Genomic DNA, 27,346 nt, shown 5'->3' on the forward strand with positions numbered 1-27,346 from the left:
CATTTTTTTTTTAGAGAGAAGAAGCTTTCTCCTGGCAATGCTTCCACTTTGGTTTTTTGTTTTGTTTTGGGTTGGGTTTTTTTTTGCTTTTCTCTGAACATTGCACACTCTGACCTTGGAGTGAATTTGCTAGAATGCCCGCTCCTGGGAAGCCTGGCGACTGTCTTGAATATTTTACACTGTTGAATAATTTTCCTCACTCTGTAGAATGATGGATTTCAAATTATGTGGAAATGGCCGTCTATTTTTTACTGGATTGATGAGCAGCACAAAGTGCTTCCTTAGGATCATTGCTGATATATTTCCTTCTTGGCATCGTGTTTACACACACCTGAACGCTGCAGACCGGCAAACTACCAAAACCTCTGCTTTTATAGAGGTGATCAAAGTTGCTGATGAACAATTATTCCTTGGTATTGAATGATTAGCTGAGGGCATCTGATTAGCAGCATTTGACTGTTACTTACCCTTTTAAATCCTATGGAAGCACTTTGTACTTTGTTTGTTCACTGTGCAATATGTCATGTTTTGTAGTTGACCTAAGATTGTATTTACCTACTATTAAGGCCTGCTAAGTACCAGATGACACCGATGATGTCCTGACACACAGTCCTTTGTTTGTCCCATCAAACTTAGCCACTATAACTCACTGGTAAACTAAAAGTAACCATCACAGTACTGCTTCACCATTAAAGTGTATGAAAAGGTAAAATTAAATGTAAATGAAGCAGCTGGAGCTTTTTTCATGATGTTTTGGAAAAGGATGACTGAGTTGATTTCTCCTTTATGCATCGCTCTTTAACCTGTTGTCCTCCTCTGCTTTTTAAGAGGTTCTTGGTATCTTTCTGATTAACTCCATATTTCCTCTTTCTTTTCCTTTTTTCAGAGCACTTCTGCATTAAAGACAAAAACACAGACACAGTCTACAGTACATACCTATGTATTTGATGATGAACACTTAAAAAGGTTTTCATGTGCCACTCACATAGGTCCCGAGTGGCATGGACTGCTGAGCTTGTGCCCAGGGTGCCGACTTGACAATCTTGCCCAGGGTCAGACATTTTACTTTCTTGTTTGTTTGTTTGTTTCGCTGGCATTGGCAGAAGGGCAAGGAAATCATAAGCATTGATTGGCTGAGGCAGTTGTTGCCCCAGGGGTGTTGTTCTCTGGACAACAAGCACTTGGAAAGACGTGCTCCTACTCACGAGTCCTGGTAAAAGGGCCAGAGTTATGGGTGCTCGTGTCAAGGCATAAAATCAAAGGCAGAGATACTCGTGAGCTGTCGCAATGCTGGACGCGTGAGAGTCTTTTGTTAAAGGGCAATAAATTCCTTTTTTGGATGTTGCAATGGTGGCGGTGGAAGCCAGGAGTGCTTCATTTCATTACCTTACATTTTGTCATTTTATGTCTCCATGGTAACGCAGGGAACATATTCTAATGTGCCTAAAATTTGATATAAAAAAACCAATCCACCTATTTTAGAGCAAATCACAAAAGTCCAGTAACTACAAGCAGAAGCGACACAGACGTGAAGATCATAATGTGTAAAAAAAGAGCAAAGGTTTCAATTTGGAATCTTTTATTCATCAAATTAAATCATCAGTTACCGTTGAACAGACAGAAAAAACATTACTGCGATATAATGTGCAACACTGTAACAGCCGTCTCAACCTTTCTGTCCTCTCTCCTCCAGCTCTTGTCCTTTTCCAAATCCTGTCCCTCAGAGATCCTCTGAGTGGAAAGCTGATACGCAAGAAAGAGAGTTCATAAAAACGAATTTTCCAAGTGTAAATATTGCCAGATGGTGAGTGACACATAAAACAAACTTTCCTTTACATGCATGAAAATAAATGGCTGACATTACCCAGCAATCAGTTTAAGACTGGGTGCATAAAGGAATGATTGTTTGCCTTTTGATTGGCCTTGAACTGTAGCACATCTTTCTGCTGCCATCAGTGTGAATCAGAATGACTGTTAGTTATTTTTGAATCTACGGTAAATGTTTTAAATGCAGTTTTAAATTGCCCTCAGCGGCATGTGTGCACACTTTGTCTATTTATCATAACCCTCTTAGTCAGCTACTGCAAAAGCTAAGCCCTTAATAAAACGTTAGGCAGGACGAGCATCGCATGAATTGTTAATAACGGTCAAACAACTGATGGTTAATTTAATGTCAGGTGATGTTTTCTTACATGTGAGGCTTTCGGTTAGATGATGAATACCTTCCTCCTCCTCATCAGGAGCTACCAGACTGGCTGCAAATGCCCACATCATCTCCAGCCAATCAGTGCTCTCCTGAGGTGAGACTCCAGCAGAGCTTGATTTTATTGGACGAACTCCACCTAAAGCAAAGCAGAATAGAGATAAAGATCTAATGAATAGTATATAACTAAACAACAGAACCTTTCATTTTAATGTTTTATCTGAACTAGAACGGCAAATCAAAGTTTTGCTCGAACGTAACTTTCTCTCAGTCAGTGACCGAAACTAAGCACTTTCTAAGCGCTTGTCTGCACCAAAAACCATACCACAATCAAAGTCACTTAAAATCAGCTTTCTTCCTCGTTCAGATGTTCAGTTTAAACTTCACCAGGTTGTCTTGACCGTGTCTACGTGCCTAAATTTGCATGGAATTGCCGCTATGTGATTGGCTGATTAGATATTTGCATTAACAAACAGTTCAACAGTTATACCTAATAAAGTGGCCACTGAATGTTTACTATTCTGTATTTATTTGGACTCTAATAGAGTAGCTTTGCTTTCACAGTTCAAAATAATCCTTAGTTATCTGATCCTGGACTTTGGAAACAAGCTGTTTTAGCTCCTCTCCCTTTAAGAGGGCTTTCTTCTGATTGGCTGTCCATCTCAAGCACTTTTGACCTCACAGTCAGAGCTGTGTGTTCGGATATCCTCTCCCGCTGATATCGTGTAGAGACAAGAGTAGAAAAACCAAGGTGACACAGAGGTTTTAGACCAGTGTGAAGCCCGCCTGAGCTTTTGGCTCATGCTGATTACATATAAATAGACTGATGTCATCAACTGAAACTTTGGCCATGTTTAACATCCAAACTGTAAGATTTTATATGACAGACAATTATATAAGACTTTACACTATGAAGCTGTTCAAGCTCACACACAATGATGGGGTTCGACACACTTCTGTAAGCCTTGGTTTGTTTTTGCAACCATATGCTAGTATACTATCATAGTATACAATATGCTATATAGTATACTATCATAGCATCGCATAGCATAGTATAGTACACTATGCGACAGGTTTATGTTTTGAATTTGGGTGTATATATGATGTATGCTGGCTTAGAAGTCTCTGCTTGCCTCTAGTCCTCATACTTCTCTTCCCAATGGCGGCAGGGGGAGGGAGGCCTGAGGAGGGGAGACACACAAGCATGACATTAACCGAAACTGCATCGTATGAAGTACACACAGGACGCATGCTGAGAGGAAAAGGAAGAACACGCACAATAGAAAGATAATCCACAACGAGAGCTGAGAAAAACAACGATGAGCAGCCTTCGTCTCTGCGCCTCACTGCATAGTTCGTGTTTTCAGCCACATATAGCGTTAGATTTACAGCTTTGCTGCTTTAATGCAGCAAAGATGTTAAAGAGAAAGAAAAAAGCTGCTCCCGAACACAAATCACACTTTCCATTAAAAAAACATTTTTTTCTCCATGATGCAGAGCACATGCTGAATGAGAGCACAGCAAGAAACCACAGCGGTATTAAATTTGCAGAAATATTAAAACATTCCTGATTAATTTTTACCTGGATTTCCACCCCTGATCTCATCTGCATGAATATAAATAGTTGTGACTCACTAATCTTTCCATTACAAGCACCCTGATACTGGATCTTTAAGTCAGTAATGCACAATGGTTTTTTACCAGTTACCAAAAATGTAAAAGGACTGAATTATTATATAAATGCAGGTAGGTTCGTAAATATTAGGACAATGAAATAATTTCTAAATTTAATTTTAACTCTGTACACCAGCAAAGTGTTTTAAATCAATCAATGAATATATGAGTTTGTAAAGTGAAAACTTTTAGCTTCAATTCACAAGAGTATTACAACCATTGTTTAGGAATTACAGCCATTTTTATACATAGCCCCTAATTTTTAAAAGGCTAAAAACTAATGGGACAAACTAACCTTGACTTGTATAGGACCAGAAGTTTTTTTTGAAAACTACAGATATCACTGCTGGGAGATTTGAAAAAGCATGCAGGTTTATGGTCATTAACATTGGCTTCACTCTACAGAGCTGGAAGCTTCGTCTATTTTTTACTCCTTCTGTGTTTTTAAGAATATACCAGAATATACCAGAACAGGCTTTAGCAGGTCACCACTTTTTAGTCAATTGTGCGATTACTTCTGTTTTTCTGTGTATAAATGTGGTTGTAATTCCTAAATAGTTCATAAATCCCTGCAATAAATAAAAACCTGAAATAAAATAAAAAATAGTGCACTTTGGTGGCGTACAGAGGCAAAAATAGAAAGATAATGACATCGTCACAGCATGAATCTCACTGTAAATTATTTCTTATATGAATTAAAATCAGATCTGTATTTCATACATATAAGCAACAAATGTTAATGACATAAAAAATAAAAGTCATCATATTCATGTGATGAAAATATTATTATTAGCATACAGACTAATATATAAACGATCTATAAATATATATACCCGTCTAATACACTGTCCCTTGTTTTATTAATATCTATGTGTAACCATTATTTCTACGACCCTGCCAAAAGTATTGCTTTTTTAAAATTTGTCATATATATTATATAAAATTATCAATATTTAATGTACAGTAGATCCATTGTATTCTCTGCAGTCTGCAGCCCAGGTATTTGCTCAGTGTCAAAATGTGGACCTGAAATATTAAACACTCCACAACCATAAACTGCTCAACAAGTGTTTGTTTTTTTTAACTGATTTATATTTGTTCATCTTGTCAAATCGTCCCCCCCAGAGTCGTCCACAAATTCACTCCACAGGCTGCTATCAACATGGCCTACATTGTTTTGTTTACTTTATGTTTTTTTGCACACACACACACACACACACACACACCTTTTTAATTTATTTATTTGCCGATGAATAAAAGATCAAAGAAACAGTGAAGGAGATGAGGTGGGTTGTGTGTATCAAAAATGGTGGGCAGTCTTGGCGTGTGATTTTGTCATGTTATTGTTCTAAATGCATGCTGGGTAACATAAGAACGACGACCATGTTTTTCCAAATCGGGTCAAATTGTTCTTTCAAGCTGAAGTCAAGTTTTCTAAATTTGTATGATCTGTCAGGAAACTGAGCCACTGTTTTTCCAGTAAAATATTTTGTTGTTTTGTTTTTTGGCGATAGTTAAATCTATTAAGATAAAAGTTTGGCGTTGTCAATGAGGACAGGTCAAGTAAAAGCAGAAGGGGATTTTAGGATGATGGATGCATTATTATTAAGATCAAATTTTAAGAATTCAATCAGAATTCAAAAAGAAGACTTGATGTCTCTAAAGTTTTAAAAGAAGAAGACTTTTATTGTTTGCATTAATATCTGAGCAAACATTGAGATTTCAATCAAGCTTACAACTGAAACACAATTATTAGCAATGAAACCAATGGACTTACCTACAGCTAAAGCCATTTATAAAGGGCAACCTCCACCAAGGTACCAAATGATACATATTTTTCTCCAATTGTGTCATTTTAAGGATTACCTTTTTCCACGGGAAATTGGGTGCCCGGTTTCCTACAAATTACATTTCCAGCTAAACTATTATTCCCATAATGATTGTAATAGTGCTCTGGATTACATTCAGAGGCGGTGTTTTGTTGCGCGAGCAAATGAGTGAATGAAGCATGCCGTCTATTAACGACAAATGCATTAGTTAAACACACATTCAGCTAAATGTTTGCTCGTTACGGTAATAGAAAATGTAATGTGATTTCTAGGTTGGATTACTGAACACGGGCGTGATTAGGTCGTAATCAAATGCTGCATGAGAAGCATTATGAAGACATGATGCTGGAATATTATTTTCTGCTTCCTTCCTTCTGTGTCTTTTGAACATTTTTTTTATCTACTTTAAAGGCTGTTTGTGTGTCACAGCTTCTTTAACACTTTCTTAAACTGTCCAGTAATTGCTGCTGTTTCTGTTTATTGTCTTACCGAGCTGCACACGTGAGCTTAAAATGACTTCATCTCATGTGCAATCAGCTGATTAAGGCATGACCTGTCGCCGCTCTGCCTGAATATATCTGCAAGCAGCCGGATATTAATTCTTATTTTGGCTTCTCTGGTCCTGAAACTATTACCTGTTATTAAGCTGCTAAAAGTCCTTAAAACAAACTGTAATCATATGCTGCCACTGCAGTGCAGGTGTTTTGCATCTGCCTCTCTGAGGAACATGTGAATTAGCACATTCATCAATACTCTGCATTCAGATAGCTGTTGGCTCTGGAGTGCTAAATGGATTGTTTGGATTTTCTCCGTGGATCTCTTTCAGTCTCTCTCTCCCAGGTGGAGGAAGCTTTCCGCCTGCTTCTCGCCCAGTGCGGAGGAGGTGCATAGGCTAATGGAGCCTCATAAAACAACTGATTAATGCACTGACATTTCTTTGATTGGCACTGCAGACACAGAGCCAGAGAGACAGGGAACAGGAGGCCAGCTTTCTCCCTTGCTAACGCTCCCTGTCCTTCTTTTGATTGCTGTTACTCCGTCACTCAGTTTCCCTTCCGCTCCACCTTTCTTTGTCTTTCTTTCTTTCTTTTTTTTCAAATCACACCTCTCTTCCACTTCGCTCCTCTTTAAATCTATTTTCTCTCACGCTCTCACTTTCATGTGCTTATCATCTGACTCTTCTCTCTTCTGCCTTTTGTTTTTGTTATGTTTTCAGTTTACTGCAGTTTAGCAGCCACATCAAAATGATAAAACACAAAGGATATAGATAAAAAATACAAATTGTGCAACAGAGATTTAAAAAAGGGAACCCAAGGGGCTCTGACAAAAAAACAAACAAACTTCAGAAGAAAAGCGCAGAGTTCGAAGAGACAAAAACAAACTGGATAAGAGAAAATAAATGAGACAAGAGAATATAGATTATCCTCCATTTTTTCTTTCTATCCTTCCTTCATTCCTCCTACCTGGAATATTATTAGATATTAGATTTAGTGTGCTTTGTGTTTAGCTTTGCTTCCTGTGTCTCATTGGTCGTTTCAGTCTTGTTCCCACCTGTTACCTGTTCCCTGTTTGTATATATGATCTCATTCTGCTCTCTGTCGTAATCTTCCTCAGTCTGTTTGAGTCCTTCCTCGATCTTTCCCTGTATAGTTCTGTTTGTTGGATTACTAGCTCCTGGCATAAGTTAATTTTGTATTTTTTGCAAGGGTAGAGCAATAAAGCTGTTTTCATTTATACTTTTGTCTGCCAAGTCCTGCATTTTGGGTCGTTCCCTGCCTAACACACAGCTGAGACGTGACACCTTTTGCTTTTGCATTTCTCACGCATCTCGGCATTTTTCCATTCCTGTTTTTGTTATTTTTGTTTTTTGCTTTCTTCTGAATTGCCTGTGTTATAGAGTGTGTCCCTGAGAGTGTGGGGGTCTCTGTCTCTCTAATTCCGTATGTTATCCCATATTTTTCGTGCAGTTTTTCTTGATTGCTCTGGTGCAATACTCACATCAGCAACATCATCCTCTCCACTCCTAAAGCAGATCTCAAAACAGTCAAGGTATTTCTCATAATGCCGACTCACCTGTGCAAAAGACTAAAACAAAACTTTTTCTTTCTTTCTTTTTTTCATGTCAAAACATACAGAGTGAACGATCACTTCAACTCTGTGAGCAATGAGTAAAAACCCTTTCAGGTTTTACGACCTTTCATTTTTAAGACTTGGACACCAAATGGTTTTATACATTTATCAAAGCCCACTGACTTTGGTCAGAGTGCTGTAAATATTGTGGCCTAAAGTAGAGTTGTAAGTGTTCGGGATGTATTTGAAACTTTACACAATATCACTGCTGAATCTGAGAGCAGCAAAATCCTATATGTGAAAGTATCTTCCTATTATTATTATTCTTTTGGCTGCTTCCTTTAGGGGCCTCCACAGCAGATCATCTACCTCTATCTCTCCCTGTCCCTAGAGTCTTCCTCTGTCACACCAACTCTCTGCATGTCCTCCTTCGCTATGTCCATCAATCTGCTCTGAGGTCTTCCTCTTTTCCTCCTGCCTGGCAGCTCCATCTTCAACATCCTTTGTCCTTTATATCCACAATGTCTGGGAGTACCAGGATGGACAGGATTAGAAATGAATACATCAGAGGGACAGCTCAGGTTGAGTGGTTTGGAGACAAAGTTAGAGAGGCTTGGCTGAGGCCATTTGGACATGTGCAGAGGAGGGATGGTGGATATATTGGGCAAGAGATGTTGAAGATGGAGCTGCCAAGAGGAAGACTTCATTTCAGTTCTTCAACCTTTTTACTCTATACTAACCCGTATTATTTGCAGCACTATTACCAAAGTCAGTGCAGCTTTGATAGACACCAGAATCCATTTAAGTCTTAAATGCTCAAAGGGGTTTTTTTTAATCACTCACAGAGACTGAGTTTGCATATTTTCACATCCAGTGCTATGAAAAATGATTTGCCCTGTTCCTGATTTATTGATTTATTTACTTATTTTTTTGTCAGACTTGTTTCAGATAATCAAATAAATTGTAATATTAGACAAGGATAAACTGAGTAAATCCAAGATACAGTTTTTAATTTCAGGGGAAAAAAACTTTTTCAAAAGTAATTGCCCCCTAAACCTAATAACTGGTTGTGCCAGCCTTGGCAGCAAGAACTGCAATTAAGCGTTTGTGATAACTGGCTACAAGTCTTTCACATCGCTGTGGATGAATTTGGACCACCATTCTTTCCAGAATTGTTTAATTTGAGCCAGATTGGAAGGTTTGGGGACAAGGTATTTATGTCTGCAGCTCAATCAGATTTGAGCCCAGACTTTGACCAGGCCACTCCACAACCTTCATTTTGTGTTTTTTGAGCCATTCAGAGGAGGACTTGCTGCTGTGTTTCGGATCATTGTCCTGAGTGTGCATGAGCTTCGGAGCAGGAACTTATGGCCGATATAACCTTCCAAATTAAGACTTGATGTGTTACTTTTTCAGATATTCTAGCTTCACTTTGTCAGAAAGCTTCTATTTAAATGAAATTCAACTCAGCTTTCCAAAAAGTGCAGTTAATCACAGTTAATTCATGATTTAAAAAGATGGGCAATTACTTTTTCACACAGGGCTACATGTAGGTTTGGATTTTTTCCCCCTTGATTATAAACACTTTCATTTGCAAACTGCATGTTGTGTTTACTTGTGTTATCTTTGTCTAATATTTTAATTTTCTTGATGATCTGAAATGCATGTATGTTCAAAAAATCTACAACTGTATTTCTTTTTTAATATTCCAAAAATGTCTTGTAGCTGTTTCATATATACACCCTGATCTTTGCTGGAGTGTTGTGATGGAAGAAAAGCCTTGTGTTAAAAAATTGAGCCCAGCATTTTGTCATTTTTCACCTTGGAAATGTTTGCTTCAAAAACTGAACGGATGAAAGGAAAAACTATCATGTACATCCTACACTGAGCTTCTAGAAAATCCCTGTGTACTCCCGTTCTCCGGTCTAGCCCCTCGGCAAAAGGTTTCCTTGACTTATATAAAGATGAGTAACTTTCATAAACAAGTAAACTCTCACTGAAGGACTCTGTTATTGTTCAACATTAAAATGATCCTGAATTATCACGTTACCAGTCATGGAAACATGTACCACATTAATCATCACTGAGAAAGTCCAGACAAGCATGCTGGTTTTTATGCACAACACTAGGAAAGAACGAGGACACGCTGATGGGTAACAAACTAAAGAAAAATAAAAGCTGTGCAAATGATTGGAGAAACTGAAAGCGAGCAGGAATACTGGGTCACTTAATGCTTTAATTAAAACTGTGGACTTCAGTCAGCACTTCTCAAACCATTTGGGAGGTTCAGGGCCAGGGACAGTGCTCTCCACAATTGCCAAATGAAAACACCAAATGATGAAATGGATTTTGGAGGAGCAGCGTTTTAGTAAAGTGCAGGAATGATGTCAAGGAGCACTGAGTGTATTCTGGACGCTTGTGACAGCCAAATACCTTTCTGTCCTTCATTTCCTTTAATTTGCCACCCATCCGTGGGCCTTGATAAATGCAGACTGTTTACGCTTGGTGACAGAACAGAACGAGACTGAATTCCAGTGAATCTAAAGTAAATTAACAAAGGCTTGACATCAGGGCAGATCGACACTGTTTGCCTTAAGCTTAAAGAGCGAGTAAAATAACCGTTCGTTCTCCAAACAGACTGACTGTCTGGAGTCTTTAGGTGCTTTAAGACTTGTTTCAAATACATTTTAAGAGGCATGTAATGGCAATCATGCCAATCTGACCACCAGGATCAGTGGATTCATTAATGTGGGTGAAAGTGTACATTGTTTTAGATGGAGGTTCATTTGTTCTGCAAGCGAGATTTGGGAAATCCAGAATGTAAAAAGCTATTATAGCTTATAGCCTCTTAAAAAATTGAGATTTAGTATCGATTTACCCGTTAAAGATGAAAGTCAAAGCCTCCGAACTAAAGAAAAACATGCTGAGCAAAAATCACATCTATCCAGATTTGACTCTGGACAACTGCAGTCAACACTCTGAAAGCAAGCGGAGCAGTCAAACAGTGTTTTTGCTGTTGGTTTTACCAGGAGGTAAACACACGGGGTCGTCACAGTATGAGGTGTAGTCTTTGGATGGGATGGCAGGTGATTGACAGCATGAACATGGAGGGGAAGTGGAGGGGCGGGGTGGAGTGGGGTAAAGAAAGGGGAAAAGTGAGGAGAGGAGTTAGAGATGAGTGTGTTGGATGTGTGAGGCAGGCCTATCCTTACGCTGTAGGATAGTGATGGTGATGTGTAGTAGCAACCGGTGGGAGAGTAGAATAGATAGAAGGGTCACTGTGTCGCTGTTGTACATGGAAAGAAGCAAAGGGAAGCTCAGTTGCAGTTTGATATTTAACTTTCAGTTTTACTTGGCTTATTTAAGTTCGCCGAGTGTTAGTTATTATTTTTTTATGGCTTAAAAAAACTTCAAAAAAGAGCAAAAGAATGTAGCACTAGGTGTAGAAAGAAAAAATAAAGAAAACCAAATCGATCTTTTTTATTTATTTAGGGGACGTTTACTCTACCTACAGCCTTTTTTCACATTTTTCTTCCACAGCCAGGTGCTGCTTATAAAATGCACTTCATTAATTTATCATCAGCAAGTATTTTCACTTTGATAAAAGCAGAAGTTTTGACAGTTTGCCGGTCTGGAGCATTCAGGTGTGTTAACACAATGCCAAGGAGGAAAGACAACAGCAGGGATCTCACAGAGGCAGTTGTTGCCCATCAGTTGGTAAAGGGTTATAAGGCCATTTCCAAACAATTTGAAATTCAGTATTCTCCGGTGCAAAAGAGGCTTCACAAGTGGAAAACATTCAAGACCGCTGCCACCCTTCCCAGGAGTGGACATTTCAGCAAATTAACCCCAAAGGTCTGATCGTGCTCAGGGAAACGGCAACAAACCAAAGAGCTACATCTCAGACTCTACAGGCCTCAGTTAGCATGCTAAATATTGAAGTTCATAGCACTACAATTAGAAAAAGACCGAAAAAGTATGGCTTGTTTTGAAAGACTTCAAGGAGAAAACTTCGTCTCTATAAGATGAACATAGCAGCATGGCTCAGGTTTACAAAGTTGTTTCTGAACAAAGCACAAAAGATCTGGAAAAATGTCCTTTGGCCACACAAGACCAAGGCAGAGGTGTTTGGCCCAAACCAAACACCTCATCAGTAATGATTTGGGTTTGTTTTTTTAGTCACAGGGCCTGGGCACCTTACGTTCACTGCATGGACCATGGAGTGGAAGTGAGGACATCAGTCAGACAGATAGAGCTTAGCTGAAACTGGGTCAAACAACAGGGCAATGATCCTAAACAAAGCACAAAGGCTGATAAAAGAAAAGAATCAAGGTGTTGCAATGGCCCGGTCAAAATCCAGACCCCAACCTGACTGAAATGCTTCAATGGGACCTTAAGAGAGCTGTGCATAAAGAAATCTGGTAATCATTAATGAATTGAAGCAACACTGCAAAAAAGGAGCATGAACTAAAACTCCTCCACAACAATGTGAGATGCTGATGAAGTTTTTTAGAAAACATTTACCTCAAGGGATTCGAGCTAAAGATGGTTCTACAAGTTATTTAATCACGACATGTAGTGGTTAACGCATTTGTTTGGCAATGAACGGTCACTGGTTTGACATAAGACCAAGTGAAAGATGAATGATATAATAAAAAAAATGTATAGGGTGAAACTGCAACCCAGCTCCCTTCCACACAATTAAAAGATAATAGTTTCATTATTGAAACAAACGCTGTTTCAGCAGAAGTGGCCACAAATTTACTGGATACAGTGATGCTATCAGACGAAAATAAACACATTCATTTTGACTAAAGGTGTGACTGAAACAGTGTTCATTTCAAGATAAATATCAAAACTTTTATGGATTAAATGCTAATTACAGGTTTACACTGATAATGTTAACATGCATACCAATGGATTCACCCGAACTGAGTTCTGAGTATTTAAGCAACTGGTACAGTATTTAAAGAAATACACTTTTACAGACTCCTGCCTGATAACTGGATGAGGAGATTGTAAAGTTCAACTAAGAATTCAGCTGGTCGATAATTTCTGCTGATACCGGCCAACTAAAGATACTGGCATCCATGTATGTGAGATACGCTGATATTACAAATTTTGTGTTTATTTTTATTTATTTCATTATGACAATGTGCATTATTATGTGCATGAAAATATTTTTAAAAACATCAACATTAATAATCTGAAATGAGGGCAAACCCAAAAATACAATCTGGGTCAGACTCTAAAGTCTTATCCTCACATTTATATCCCATAATTAAGAAGCGACATCCTCAGCTTAGCTTAAAGAAACGTGTCCAAACAGCTCTACTTGCCAGTAATTACTTAAAATAACACTTTAACGTGTTACAGTTTGATGTGCTAAAACCGAAGCGTAAAACGAGAATTTGTTGTCTTGTGATGAGGCTATTTTTGACACGACCAGTTGCCAAGCAATCAGCTGCGGCTGCTGCAGGAAGTTGCTGATCTGAGTGAAGAAAGTTCACCAAATAATCCTCTCTGAAAATGGCAGTTTCTCACTTAGACAATTTGTTTCTTTTTCCAGGAATAAACACTAAAGACATAACGTAGGAAACAGTGAATTTTAGAAATGAGTTTAAAGTGTTTTTTCCTTCCGAGCACAGCTACCATCTGCAGTTTTATAGTTAACAGACAGCTCAGAGAGCAGTGCTGTGGTGATCTAGCGCTCAAAGAAGGAAAACAACATATTTCTCAACAATATGCTTTAAAAAACTGCATCATTGCTAAATTTTTGCTTTTTGTTTTTTTGCTAATAAAAAGAAGCATCAAGAAGGGCGTAAAAATATGCAAACCCCTCTGCCGGCTTCTTGTCAATAAAGGAGCGGCGGAAGCAGTTTTTGCCTTTTTGAGAATTAATTCAAAGTGAAAGCAGTGTAATGTTCAGCTCTGCACCGCCGTGTCTCCGTGCTATATTATTGTGATTTACTGCAATGGACGTTTCCCCTAATATATAAATTAACAGCTTTCTACAGATTTGCAAGCCTTAAGCAGAACTGAAAATGCTTAAGCAGAGATCTTCACTGTTGCATTCACTTCAATCAGCAGCGTGGTTGTGATCTCAGGGAAATTCATTTCCTGTTATCTCATGACAATGAAGCAATTAAAACCGGATCAAAGCTAACAAAATGTGATTACTCGAGACAATTAAGTCATGAAATGGAGATAAAGGGATTAAAAAAATATATGAGAAAACAAAGCTGCTCCCCGTTTGTGTAATGTGGCAACAGCCGATGCACAGGATTCCACTGATGTCCACGTTAAGCAGATTATTAAATGAGTCATTTTACTTTGTACGGCTCAATGCTGTAATCAACCCCTGTGACTCCGTTATTAGTATGCATGTTAACACCAGAACGCACCCTTTCAATCCATTCTACGGCCGTATGAGTGATATTTAGGAGGAAATGAGGAGCTACTGCCCTGATAAATAAGCTAAGAAAATGGTAGACTAATTAATGTTAAAGTTTAACTGAGTATGTGAACAGGAGGAAATGCATTCGCTAAACCAGTGTGCATCAAGAAGATGGGAAACACACCTCACGTTACTCTGAACAGAACTGGAATTAAAGCAAAACACACACATGTCGAGGCACATGTGGTGAAAGCAACAAGGAGATGGTGTGTGTCCCATAGTTTGACTCGGTGAAAATGATGTCCACTTTTGAAGTTTGCTTCAAAAATGTCTGAAATCTTGTTGGAAAATGCTCAGATGAAATATGGAAGTGTGAAATGTGGAAAATGGGTGATTGATGAGTGGAAGGAAAGTGTCATTAGGCATTATAAAACATTACAAACACATCATGATAAGAGTTTGAATAATAAAATGATGAGAATAAAATGCTGAATAAAGTTCAGGATTTTTTAAGAAGAAAATTAAACAACCGTTACCTGCTAGAGTTTTATAATCAAGCAGATCAAACAAAACAATAGCCACTGCTGACCACGTGATGATAAGGGCCACGACCATCAGCCAGGCCATTGGTGAGGTGAACGTTAATATGACATCATCCAGAAATGTCCTCTGATTGGGCCGAGATGGAAAGGCCCCCTCCCTGACGCTGGTCTGACTGCTCATTGGTGAAGATAGCTGGGAGCAGAGGGAGAGAAGAAGAAGGAAGGAGAAGGAAACTTGAGTTTGGAGGGAGTCTGGGTACTGAAATACTTTCAAGAATGTTTAAAAATTTAAAAGCATCACTGCAAGACACATTCAGTGTAAAGTTACTGAATCCCCGACTGATTACTGAACAATACTGGCCTGTGTATTGGCACTTTTGCACACAATATAATAGAATTTTATATAAAAATACATTATCAGTGTTGTATCACTGTAATAGTGCTGAACTAACACGCTATATATTTTGACTCAGTTCTTTATTTAATTTATTTAATGTATTTTTCTATGCCTGTTATTTATTTAAATTAATTTAATGTTAGTTTTGTTTGTTAATTCGTGAACAGTACTTACACAGACTTTCATTGCTCAGTGTAACCACTGTGTTTTGCAGTGTACATGTTTTGCAGTGTCATTTGTTATTTATTGGCGAATTACAATATATGTGTGAGTCCTAGCTAGGCTTTCTGGATTGTAAGAAGTCATTACAATAGTGAGAAATCCAGTGATTCATTCCAGCATGGCATGAATAACATGTCAAATAATTTCAATTTCAATTTCATGTTTTTTTTATTTATTTATTTTAAGAATAAGTGGGGCATAATTTCAGTGAGACATTGCTGATGAGTTATGTTTTTGGGGCACTACAGTCTAAAACGCGATTAGTTTCCAGAACTTGAAAAAATTATGCAAACTCGTTGCCTTTGAATAACTAAGTACAGCTCACTTAAGGTGACTAAGTTAGGGCAACTCATTCATTTTGAGTACAAGCGCCACAAGGCAAAAAGTATATAAGTGTATTATATTCAAGAGAAGGTAAACAGTTCTTCAGCCATTCTCTCCAAACTCTGGCTAAAAGTAAATGTAAATAGTACTACTGTGCTACTATTTAACATAGATTTGCAACAAATTGCTTCTTTTAAGTGTAAAGTGACCACGACAAGCTCGAAACGTACGGTGGCACAGTGAGTTCAAATGCACTGCAACTTAAGGAAACATGGGAAAATAGAAAAATGCTGAGAAAGCCTACAAAACTCAACAGAAGTGTTTTTTGGGGGAAGCAATAATGTGACGGACCAGCTGCAGAATGACAGAAACGGAAATATGAGAATGACGACACACTTAAACAAAGTGGAGGATTCATCGGTGTTGTGAGGGAGAAAAAGATGTGGATAATGTTTGTTGTTTTAATCACACGACTCATATAATACTGTAGATACACGTTTGCTATCAGCCGTTTACTATTAGCTTGTGACTTCTGCAGCTGCTCTGTCACATTATCGTCTCCACAGAAACACTTATGCTGTGTTTTGTAGGGTGTTTTTATTGTTTTATTTTGTTTTTTTTGTGAAGCATTTTTTTCTATTCCAGTTGTGTTCTATTCATATTTTATATATTTGTTTTATATTTTATTATCTCCTTGTGTTTTCTTAAGTTGCGGTGTGTTTGACCTCTCAGGGCCACCGTAGAATGCATTGCAATAACAATAAAAAATATGGCTGAAGAAGAGGGAGTTTTGTTAAATAATAATATAATAAGATGTACATATAAATGTAGCCATAAATATTAAGTGATGACAAAACCGTTACCTAGTTAACGCTCAGTTCTAGCTTACTTACCGACTGTAGTTTACCAAAAAAGTTTCTTCTGTGACTTCAGCGAAGTTAGGGTAGTTTTCCTAAGAGGCGTACAAGGTTTTAAAGCAATGTTTAACAGAAACAAATAATCTGATATTAAATGACAATTAGCATTAAAACAGATGTTTCAAGCATTTTAAAAACCACACAAACCTCTGGAGCGTTGGAGGGCTAAATGTTTTGTGGTCCTGAACTGACAGTGAATGCTGGTTACAGGAGTTGCTAAGTGTGTTATATGACATTATGCAGATATGTTACCACCATAAATTCACTGCACCCACACTGTCAATTTGTGCTCAATATAACAGAGTAACTGGCACGTCTGTGGCATTGATGTTAGCAGCTCAATGCGCAGCAGGTGTTTATTTATGCAGCATTTTGTTTTTCGACGTCAGGATGAACACAAGCTGCATGAGGAGGAGAGGGGCAGAGCGACAGAAAGACGAGGAAGAGAGAGACAAACAGAAGAGATAAGACGATTACATCCCCGCTCCAAAATCGGCGCTTCAAGACAAATTACTTCTCTAAACAAAGTTTTCATCACTGTATGGCAGCGGGGGCCGCGCTCCAGTAACATGATTACATGCCCGTGTTAGGTTGTTTGTGTTCATTATGTGGCGCTTGGGATGATTCCTTTTTTTTCTCCCCTCTTTCTGCGCCTGCCTCTCACGCGGCGTATCTGCTAATATGAAAGGGGAGATTTGAAGAAACTGCTCTGTATCCTTCTTTTTAATTAGACTCTGAAGGATGCAGATCCATGTGAGTGCTGCGTGCTTTGTGCAGGTCTGGTTTAAGCATTCATTATGAAAGTCTCATTAAGAGAATCGGCTGCTGTTTCTCACCTTTGATGCCAATTAATTTAAACTCAGTATAGAGTGGTGACAATGTTTTTGCTGTCCTCTTATTACATAATGAAAGTACCGTGAGGCAAAATGCATCCCATGTTATTTCTCCACTTTCTTCTTCTGATGAGTTAAACCCAGTCACGTGGGTACCTGAGCTACATTGTACCCTATAAAGTAGCAGCTATTATTTATTTATATTTTGCAAGGAAAATGGGAAATAGGTGCTCTGATGTATTGAAGCATGTGTAGACATTTGTGGAAATACAGTATATGAGGCAAATTGGACAAATCTAATGGGCTTGAAAGTCAAGATTTGGTATGACCACCTTTGTTCTTCTCCAGTCTTCTTTAAAGAGATTCAAAGCTGTCTTTGGATATTGGCTTCCTTTTGTTCTGTTCTCTGTCAAGATGATCCCAGAAGGCTTCAAAAATATTGAGGTTTGGGCTCCGAGGAGGCCAATCCATGACCGATAGTTTTATATTGTGTGTTCTTTTATCCACTTGTGCTTTTACTGCATTGGCAGCGTGTTTCGGATCATTGTCATCCTAAGAAAATGAAGCCATTTCCAACCCGACAGTTTCTAAAGGGTAATGCATGATGGATCGAAATCCAGCAACAAGCTCCCCAACACCACTGACTGTAATGCAGCTGCTATAGACGGTTGTGATCTCACTGTTGGACCTCCCTCCTGACCTGGCGATTTGAACCAAATATTTCAACTTTGGATGAATCAGTCTGCTGATTTTCAGTCCAGTTCTTCTGTAATTTAGTATACCTCTGCCTTTTCTCCCTATTTCCCTTCCTTAAAAATGGTTTTCTGACAGCCACCCCTCCACTGAGACCATTTCTGATGAGGCTGTGACAAACAGAAGGTGGATCAACTGAAGGCCCAGATGCATCTCTCAGGTCTTGTTTAAGACCTGAGACTTGAAGATACTGTTCATCTGCTGTTTGTAGGCCTGCCTTCTTTTGTGCTTCACTTGACCAGTTTCCTTAATTTTTTTAAGCACATAGTGCACACCATGCTGTAATATGCCAAGTTTTGTGACAGGCTGCGAGTAACAAAGTTCTTAAAGATGCAATTTAAAATTGGTTCTTTGCTCAGTTGTCTGTTCTGTGCAGGCAGAACACTGATTCATCTGTTGAGTTAGGTGCCTTTTTTATGCTTGAATGATTCACAGGTCAGTGTTAAGTGGACACACACCATGCTGCAATATATCAAGTCTCAACTCACAGCTCTTTGAGAATCACCTTGTTTGTACAAAAATAATATGTCATGGCTGTGCTATCTTTTACATTTTTCACACATTCAATTCCTTCTTTCTTTCAGCATGGGGTTCAGAAAGTAAAATGTGAAGATTCGGTAGCTGGTCTCAGGCTGACCTTTCTTTTGCAGCGTTCAGTTAACAAGTTGCAAAATCAATTTAACATAATTCTACCCACTCACACCCTAATGCACATTTGTGTGTTCGTCTGATTCGAGAAAGCTGAGCATTGATCTGGTGAACAACAGCTGCCGTCTGTGTTATTTCAGAAGCTGAGCTGAGAGCGCGTGCGCGTGATATAAAGGCCGACCATTGATCAAGCGAAGCCTTGGCAACAGTTAGTCAGGCCAACATATTGATTTGCAGCAGGTAAAACAGCAACAATGTTACAATGACAGAAGGACTGGAGAGTGGTCAAAATCTCCTGCAGCAGGTAGAGGGGAAAAGCTGCACAGTGCAAAGATCCACTTCACTGTTCTGCTCCTAAATGTATTAATTAAGTTTATTTCCTCTGTGTTTGAAAGTTTCTGTCAAACTGTGTGTCACAGTCTGCAACCTTTTCCCTTTTACTTTTTCTCAATTGCTTTGTTTTTTTTTCCTGAATTAGACTTAAATGGAACCTGTTTGCTCATTATTAAATTCAGTAACATTATTCTTGGACTCAACTAGAACGGCTTTGTATGATCCTGATATTTAGATTCATATGCATTAGTTTAAAATGAGTATTCACCACTGCAGCAGTATATAGAGTCGTGGTATATAGTCTTTGAATTATAAGGTTTCATATACAGTATAAGGACTTAGTTAAAAAACTAGGTGATCCTTAGTCAGGTCTTAAAATGATGTAAATAAAACCTCAGATGAACAACAACACATGACATATTCCACCGTGTCATTATTTACTGAACCAAAACTAAACCTCACTGCAGGAGCAGTGAGTGAAAAACCAAGTACACCCTGACTGCTTCCATAGGAATTAAGTAATAGTCAATAATAAATGCACTTGATTAATTGTCCATCAGCAAGTGTGAGCACCTCTATAAAAGCAGAAATTTTGGTAGTTTGATGGTCTGGAGCATTCAGGTGTGTGTTAACATGAGGCCAGGGAGAAAAGACATCAGCACTGGTCGTAAAGAATTAATTGTTGCGGCCGATCAATGTGGGAATGGTTATAAAACAATTTCCAAGCAATTTGATCTCCATTGTTTTACTGTAAGAGAGATCATTCACAAGTCAAAACATTCAAGACAGTTTCTCATCTTCAATGAAGTGGACAAAAAGCTGAAGAGCTACATCTCAGACTCTACGAGGGTCAGTTATTCCCAGGAGAACATGTTTTGGAACATGGCAGCATGGCTTAGGTTTGTGAAGCTACATCCTAACAAACCACTTCTGAACTTCTGTAACAATCTTTCTTTTTGACAGATGAGACTAAAGCGAACATGTTTTGACTAAAATTTACATCGCTGAACATTGATGAACACCAAACACAGCATTCCAGCACGAACACGCCATACCAACTGTCCAGCATGGTGGTAGAAAGGTGATATTTTGGGTTTGTTTTCCAGCCAAAGGACCTGGTCACTTTGCAGTTACTGAGATGACCATGAACTCCTCTATATACCAAAGTATTCTAGAGTCAAATACGAGACCATCCATAGGACAGACAAAGCTTGGCCCACACTGGGTCACTGAGCAGAACATACGGTGACCCTGAGAGGCCAAACGGACTGCAACTTAAGAAAACATCAGCAATAAGAAAAAAGCTGCAAAAGCACACAAAACACAACAGAAATAGGCAAAACGACAACGGAAATAGGAAAAAACAAAACAGAAATAGGAAAAACGACAACAGAAATAGGAAAAAACACAACAGAAATAGGAAAAACGACAACGGAAATAGGAAAAAACAAAAAAATAGGAAAAACGACAACGGAAATAGGAAAAAACACAACAGAAATAGGAAAAACGACAACGGAAATAGGAAAAAACAAAACAGAAATAGGAAAAACGACAACGGAAAAAGGGAAAAACACAAGGGAAGTGTTTCTGGTGAGACAATAACCCGACGGACCAGTTGCAGGAACCCAAAACATGGTAGGCGTGATTGATATAATACCGATGACGGATTTTTAGGCTAATAGTTAGGCTAACACACTTACCTCTCATCTTTTCTTTCCTCACAAAACCGATAGATCCTCCACTTCTTTTAAGTGTCTCCCAGCGCAATTCTTAGCATATTTTGTTTCCTCCAACTGGTCCATCAGGTTATTGTCTCCCCAGAAACACTTCCCTTGTGCTTCTGGAAATCTTTTTTTTCCTATTTCCGTTGTCATTTTTCCTATTTCCGTTGTGTTTTGTGTGCTTTTGCAGCGTTTTTCTTAATGCTGGTGTTTTCTTAAGTTGCAGTCCGTTTGGCTTCTCAGGGCCACCGTAGGAACAGCAATCCCGAGCAAATCACAAACCTACAAAAAAGCAGCTGAAAAAGGAAAGAATCAAGGTGTCGTCCACATGTCATTGTTTACAACATAGTCAAAATGCTTAGCCATGCTGCCACCACCACCACCAGCAACAGCATACTTTGAAAATAATGCATTATTTCTGTATATTTTAGTTCCAAAAGGGCCAAGATACACAATTTTGTAAGTGGGAGATTGATTGCAGGAGACTTTATAGGTTTTGTTTTTACAGTGATAAATCATGTCAATATGATACATTAGAGAAAAAGGCTTTTTTAAAGAATGGCACACCCAAAAATAACTAAAACTACATCACCACAGACAACTGTAGAGGCTGGAAAAGACTTTCCAAAAGATTTTTTTTCATTGCATGCTTAAGTATCTCTTGTAATGTGGACACAATATGGATTTGAGAACATCAGAGGGACAGCTCAGGTTGTGTGGTGTAGAGACAAACTTGGTCTGGTCTGGGTATGTAAAAAGGAGGGACAGTGGATATATTGGTGAATGGACTTTGAACATGGAGCCGCCAGGCAAAATGAGGAAAAAAGGGAGACCACAGAGAAGATTCATGAATGTGGAGAACATGCAGAAGGCTGGTGTAGCAGAGGAGGATGCTAGGGATAGGGTGAGGTGGAGGAAAATGGTCAGCTATGGCAGCTAAAGAAAGAAGAAGAAAATAGCTGAGCCGACTGCACAGTTCTGCCAACATGTATAATACATCTTGGTTACCATACCCAATTAATACAGCAGACATGAATAATAATTTACACCAACTGGGAAAAGCATTCAGAAGATAAAGAAACTGCTTTCACAACAACAAACTGCTTTTGAAAATTTCTGATCTGAGAAATGCACCAAAGAGAAAAAAATGTAATTCACTCTGCGTGTATATATCCGCCTTCAAATACAGACGACCCAGCCCACCTGCTGTTACCCTCGAGCTCTGAGCTTGATCCGCACTCACGCACACAATGGCCGACTGGTGCTGCTGCCTCCTCCACGACAAAGGAATGAGCAGAATTAGAACAATGTGGGTGCCGACAACTAACTGGCAAATGAAAGGGCAAATGAAAGACAACAACAGCTTGGTCAAAACTCTGAGTCACCGAATGCTGTAAGGAGTCAGCACAGTACTGCTTACAAAGTAAACTTGCTAGTAATGTTTCCAGTTTTGAGTTGCTTTTATTTCACCGTCAAATGACGGTTTGTCTCAGCAGGAAAACCCAGATGTTCATGAGTGTGAATCCAGAGCTTTTACTTGTAGGGCAGCTTTGTTTTGCATTATTGTCCTCATTACTTTGATATACAGCACCAAATACAACCCAAACCGCTGATAAATGCTTGTTATCAGGATGATAAGTTCCTAAAATTATCGTGCATTTACTGCATGGAGGTGAAAATATATTTGCACATGTGGTTCAGTTTATGGGCACGATAAATGAAGAGTTATTTATATGTCACCTTTTTCTCTTTATTCTATTTTACAAGTTATTTGATGGCACAGAGGAACAGGAAAAAGAGTAAAGTGTGAGAAAAAAGAAAGGCAATTGTTTCAACATCAGAGCGAGCGTTTTCAAATGCAGTTGTTCCCCACCTGGGGTTCAGGACCCCCTATGGATATGAAGACATGTTAGAGAGACCCCAAGATGCTTTGAAAGAAAGAAAGGGGAATATATCTTTTTTCTTTCTTTTGGAAATTTCGACTCTTTGAACTCTGCAGGCTTTAAAAAATAACGCACGTAGCTCCATTTTAAGGATGCCACAAGTGAAAAGGTTTGGGAGGCACAGGTTTAACGGGGGAATAAAGGATGAATTATGGTCTTAACAACAGTGTTGAGCAAAAAGTTGCTTTTTCACTAGATTTTGTGCTGACAGTGTGATGTGGTTTTCCATCTTTGCTAACTGCTAATTTCAAAGAATAGTATATTTAGGACACTTTATAGTTTTTAGACATGTTGGATTTGGAATTGCAGGTAAGTGCTCAGTGTCATTACATCCATGCAGAAAGAGAGCAAATGGTCATCATCAATGTTCCCTCTAATTTTCCATGTGTCTGAGCGAACACACAAACTCCCTGAGCGGTCCCTTGGACCACTGTGAGCGACATCAGACGCGTGCACTGTGGTCACGCCAGCATCGAATCCATCCAAGTTACATGGTTTATTAAGATAATCAAATTACAGCATTTACATTTATGTTAGACTACTTTTAATTAACTGCTTTAGCCCACTTACAATGGAAATGTAAAACAAAAATGTAGTCATTGACCTGTGTAGTATGTTCACACTATTGGAAGTAAAAATAACTTGAACTCGAATTTTGAAAACACAACTTTCTCCTTCTTCTTTTTTTTTTTTTAAATAAAGCTCTGACTTGTACTATGAGTCTGAGTCTGTGGTCTGGGAAAGAGTCCCGTAACTCTCTGTCTGCAAAATACAGTATATAAAGACCAATGTTTGGCAATTAATTATATAGTTACTTCTTCAAAAATTAACTGAGTTATGCAAACAACAAAGTTTTTTGCAGCTATTTTTTAAAATGCAGCCAAGGTGTTTTTTTAAAATAAACATTTCAAACTATTTACAGAACAATCAGCTGTTCTGCATCAAATTTGATGCCACAGAAATTGTTTGTGCCACTCCAAAAATAATTTCTGTCCACATAAAGGAGAACAACGGCCTGATACCTGCAGGCCTGACAACAGCAGATGTATCACTGCTGTAACACCTGTAACATTCAGCAGTCGCCTCATTGTTCTGACACACACAACAAAACTATTGACTACACTACACACTAACTACACAAGATTTGCGCTAAACGTCTCAAAACACCGCCGTCACTTCTAAAACTTCCCCCCGTTTCTTAACAACTTGCCATATCATTTTTTGATTGGGCGACATGGTACTTTTTTCGACCAATAGGAAAGGGTGGGGGTTTTTGGTTTTGTTTTTGCTCACAGGCGGAAAGCGCTTTCTAGTGTTTTTCTTATAAAACGCCGTTTTTACCGTTTCTTCCCGCAGTAAGTATAAACAACGATAGTATTCAGGAAGAAAACCAAACATTATATATTTTTTATCATAATTCTGGTTTTACGTGGCCTATCAACACAATTTAAAAACTGGTATAAAGTCCACACTTTTTCCGTCAATTGTTCCGTCTGTCCTGCTCACATCTCCAATGGTTATCCACGTTGTCATTAACGTGGCTTCACCACATCAGCCACGCCGCTTTGCCAGCTAAAACACCGGTGTCGGCACATACTAAGGACGCTGTCATAGCCTGTCAACGACGTTGATTAGCTGCGTATATACGAATGTGAATCGCATTATTGGCTGGACTATGGGATAAGGTGGCACCGTTCTAATCCCATACGGGAGCAGCCAGTCACTCACTGACTAACACTGCAAAACAGAATTGTTAAAGTTTTAAGTTTAATTTCAATTCAGGTTAGATTTTTTTTTTGTGCGCAATGCAGATTTTCTGTGCGCAGAGACCGTGCCAGCAGTGCGCAATTGCGCACGTGCGCAGCTTAGAGGGAACATTGGTCATCATATAGAATTAAATCATGAAGGAGAAATTTAATGTAATTTTACTTGCAGTTTTGAGCAGTAGGTCTCCAGGCTTTCAGAAGGTCTTTCAAAGTTTTTCTGTTTTTTATTCTTTTTCAGTCTAGTCCTTGTACCTGACCGTTTTCACAAAGTTTGTTATGTTTGTTGAGCCACTTAACACTGACAATGAATCATTCAAGGATCAAAAAACACCTAAGAAAGGGATGAAGCAGTGTTGTGTCTACACATAACAGACAACTTAGCAAAGGACCAATTTTAATGTGTCTCTTTAGGCACTTTGTTAGTAGCAGCCTGTTAGAAAAACACATGGTTTGTTTGCATTTTTTCATTGAAACTACAGAAAATGACAAAGATAGCACAGTCTGATAGATATATGACAGTATTTTTGTACCAACAAGGGGACTCCCAAAGAGCTATTAATTAAAAACTTGCTATATCTCTGTATGGTGTGCAGTTTGTCCTTAATAGAGTTGAGGAAAATGAACAAGTGGAGGACAAGAAAAAGTGTCAGGACTAAAAAACTGTCTACAACAGAGGAACAGTATGTCAAAGTCATGTCCTTAAGAAATAGGAAAACTCCAGCAAAGACCCAAAACAGGACCTGAGAGATTAATCTGGGCCTTCAATTGATCCATCTACTGTTCACTGAATCCTGACCAGAAATGGTTTCAATGGAAAGGAAACTATCAACAAACAATTCTTAAGGAAGTGAAATAGGGAGGAAAGGCTGAGGGACATGAAATTACATAAGATTTAGAGTGAAAATCAGTGGTAACAGGTCCCAAGGAGTGGTAAACCCAGCCATCAGTAAAACATGATGGAGGCTCTGTTATGATTTGTGGCTGAAATTTGTTTGGCAAGATGAAGAATCCATGACTGATAGTGGTCATTGTTTGTTTTTCTATCCAGCTGTGGCACAATCACCAACACCAATGAAATGCTGTTCGTTAACTTATCAAAACCAATCACCATCAAACGGAGTACCATCAGATTTTGATACCATCTGGAAAGCATCTAAATGGGAGTCTTATAGTCTACACCTCATGTGTGCACATACCTCCCATTTTCCAGCCGCACATATTTCCCATTTTACCATAATTCAAAATAAAAAGGAATGAGGGTTGTCTCAAGACTTTTGCACAGTACTGTAACAGCCGCTAATGTCTAATCACAAAGTCAAGAACACATTTTTAAACTGACCCTCAGTTTAAAAGACCAGTTGTGGTACCTTCAAAACCTCAAGAGGAAACAGTGACATAAGAGATATGGCCCAGATGGTTCTCCATGTTATTAATAGCGCCATCTCACTGGCTGTTAGTTACCTAATATCTATTTTAAATGACAATAAAAAAAAGAGTAACTGGTTGGATTGCAAACACTCTCATGTATCTGTTTTGAATTTATTATTTTTATAACTTTTAAAAGAGTGAAATTGATTTTTAAAGTACCTTAGTCTTTGAAGTTGCTGGATGTTCACTGATAATCTTCAGTCTTTCAAGGGCTCTGGGAATGCTGTGTTACCATAGAAACAAGTATGTAGCTCCTTGTCAAGTCCTGTTTTTGACCCAAGTTGATTATGAGAAAAGAAAGTGGAGGCAACACTCAAATCATACAGCAAAAAAACAAAAAATTGTCTTAAGCCAGATCACAGCGGGTCTAAAATTACACAAAAACTTTCCCACAAGTGGCGTGAAACTGGGATAAAATCGAAGAAACTAAGTTTTGTGTCCCAAAAAGTTACCAATGCGAGGTTTCTGAGATTTCAGTGCTGGAGAGAGTGAGACAGAAAGGCGAGAGACTGATAGAAAGAAGCAGGGAGACAGAAGTTGACCCACTGAGAGTCACCCAGCCCCTCTGAGGGTCCAAAATAGACAGATAGGGAAGGGAGAGAGGGAGGGAGCAAGATATGGTAGAAAGGGTGTAAAAGGAACAAAAGAGTTAAAGAAGAAGGAAAAAGGCAGGAAAAGAATACAGTGAAGAGACAAAGGTCTAAAAGTCTCCTACTCACATGTCCCAGAAACACAGAGCTTATTAATCACCAGCGAACAGCTGATATTTCATCAGTGTTTCCTCTGAGAAGCCCATTTCTTCACCTCATCTCACCCACACTGACTCCATAACTGTAAACAAATATAAAGACAATTCCTTTACATCTGCAAATTGAATTAAGTAGTACTATTATGATTAAATGCTTGGTGGTTCCTCGATAACACTGACAAAAGCGCATTTTACAAGATTCTCAGGGGTCCAAGCAGATTCACTGTGTGCCCTTGACAAGAACTTCAAGAAAAAAAGAAGCACTTAAAACTTAAAACTTTCTAAATTTCCCAACCTTTCCCAGACTTACTCCAGGGGAAACATGTTTCCTCCTCAGTGCCCAGGCTTGTCAAACGGAGGTCAAAGTGAAGAGTAAATAAGTGAATAAATACCTAGCTGAGCCCCATGTGAGATTTTAGGCCTTGTCAGACACTGTTTTTTGGAGGCCCAGTTTAAACAAGGATGTGTGTGTGTGCTTGTGTCTGCTTGCGAGAGCTTTCAGAAGGAGTAACCTGACCCCCCCAGCTTTGCCCTGTGAGCCTGTACTGCAGAGGCTATAATTAGAGATACAGACAGCAGCTGGTGTTAACATTGGACT

The 27,346-nt window shown here is 38.7% G+C and overlaps 1 protein-coding gene across 5 annotated transcripts; it reads right to left on the reverse strand.

Moving 5' to 3' along the window:
• Positions 1 to 1,562: 1,562 nt before the first annotated feature.
• Positions 1,563 to 27,212, reverse strand: LOC100696781 (triadin). Of its 5 annotated transcripts, XM_019346192.2 has the most exons (8): positions 27,059 to 27,212; positions 26,720 to 26,831; positions 16,552 to 16,610; positions 14,710 to 14,908; positions 10,803 to 10,844; positions 3,337 to 3,384; positions 2,193 to 2,342; positions 1,563 to 1,743 (listed from the first exon to the last, which is right to left on the reverse strand). In XM_019346192.2, the coding sequence occupies exons 4-8, from the start codon at positions 14,894 to 14,896 to the stop codon at positions 1,721 to 1,723; spliced, it is 450 nt and encodes a 149-aa protein (XP_019201737.1). In that variant the 5' UTR covers positions 14,897 to 14,908; positions 16,552 to 16,610; positions 26,720 to 26,831; positions 27,059 to 27,212; the 3' UTR covers positions 1,563 to 1,720. The 5 variants fall into 5 exon arrangements, with proteins under 5 accessions (XP_019201737.1, XP_019201736.1, XP_019201738.1 ...); XM_019346191.2 differs by lacking the exons at positions 26,720 to 26,831; positions 27,059 to 27,212 and adding an exon at positions 26,160 to 26,578; XM_019346193.2 differs by lacking the exons at positions 26,720 to 26,831; positions 27,059 to 27,212 and adding an exon at positions 16,723 to 16,786.
• Between the last annotated feature and the right edge of the window lie 134 nt (positions 27,213 to 27,346).

Source organism: Oreochromis niloticus, linkage group LG15 (assembly GCF_001858045.2).
Source record: "Oreochromis niloticus isolate F11D_XX linkage group LG15, O_niloticus_UMD_NMBU, whole genome shotgun sequence".
NCBI lineage: Eukaryota > Metazoa > Chordata > Actinopteri > Cichliformes > Cichlidae > Oreochromis > Oreochromis niloticus.

Bases quoted from the DNA above. Each gene is read 5' to 3' on its own strand.
- LOC100696781 (XM_019346192.2), bottom strand. From the start codon at position 14,896: ATGAGCAGTCAGACCAGCGTCAGGGAGGGGGCCTTTCCATCTCGGCCC. The intron at 10,845-14,709 runs GTAACGGTTGTT...TCCCATCCAAAG, and splicing joins TGATTATAAAACTCTAGCAG to ACTACACCTCATACTGTGAC. The intron at 3,385-10,802 runs GTAAAACCAACA...TCCCCTCCTCAG, and splicing joins CCCCGTGTGTTTACCTCCTG to GCCTCCCTCCCCCTGCCGCC.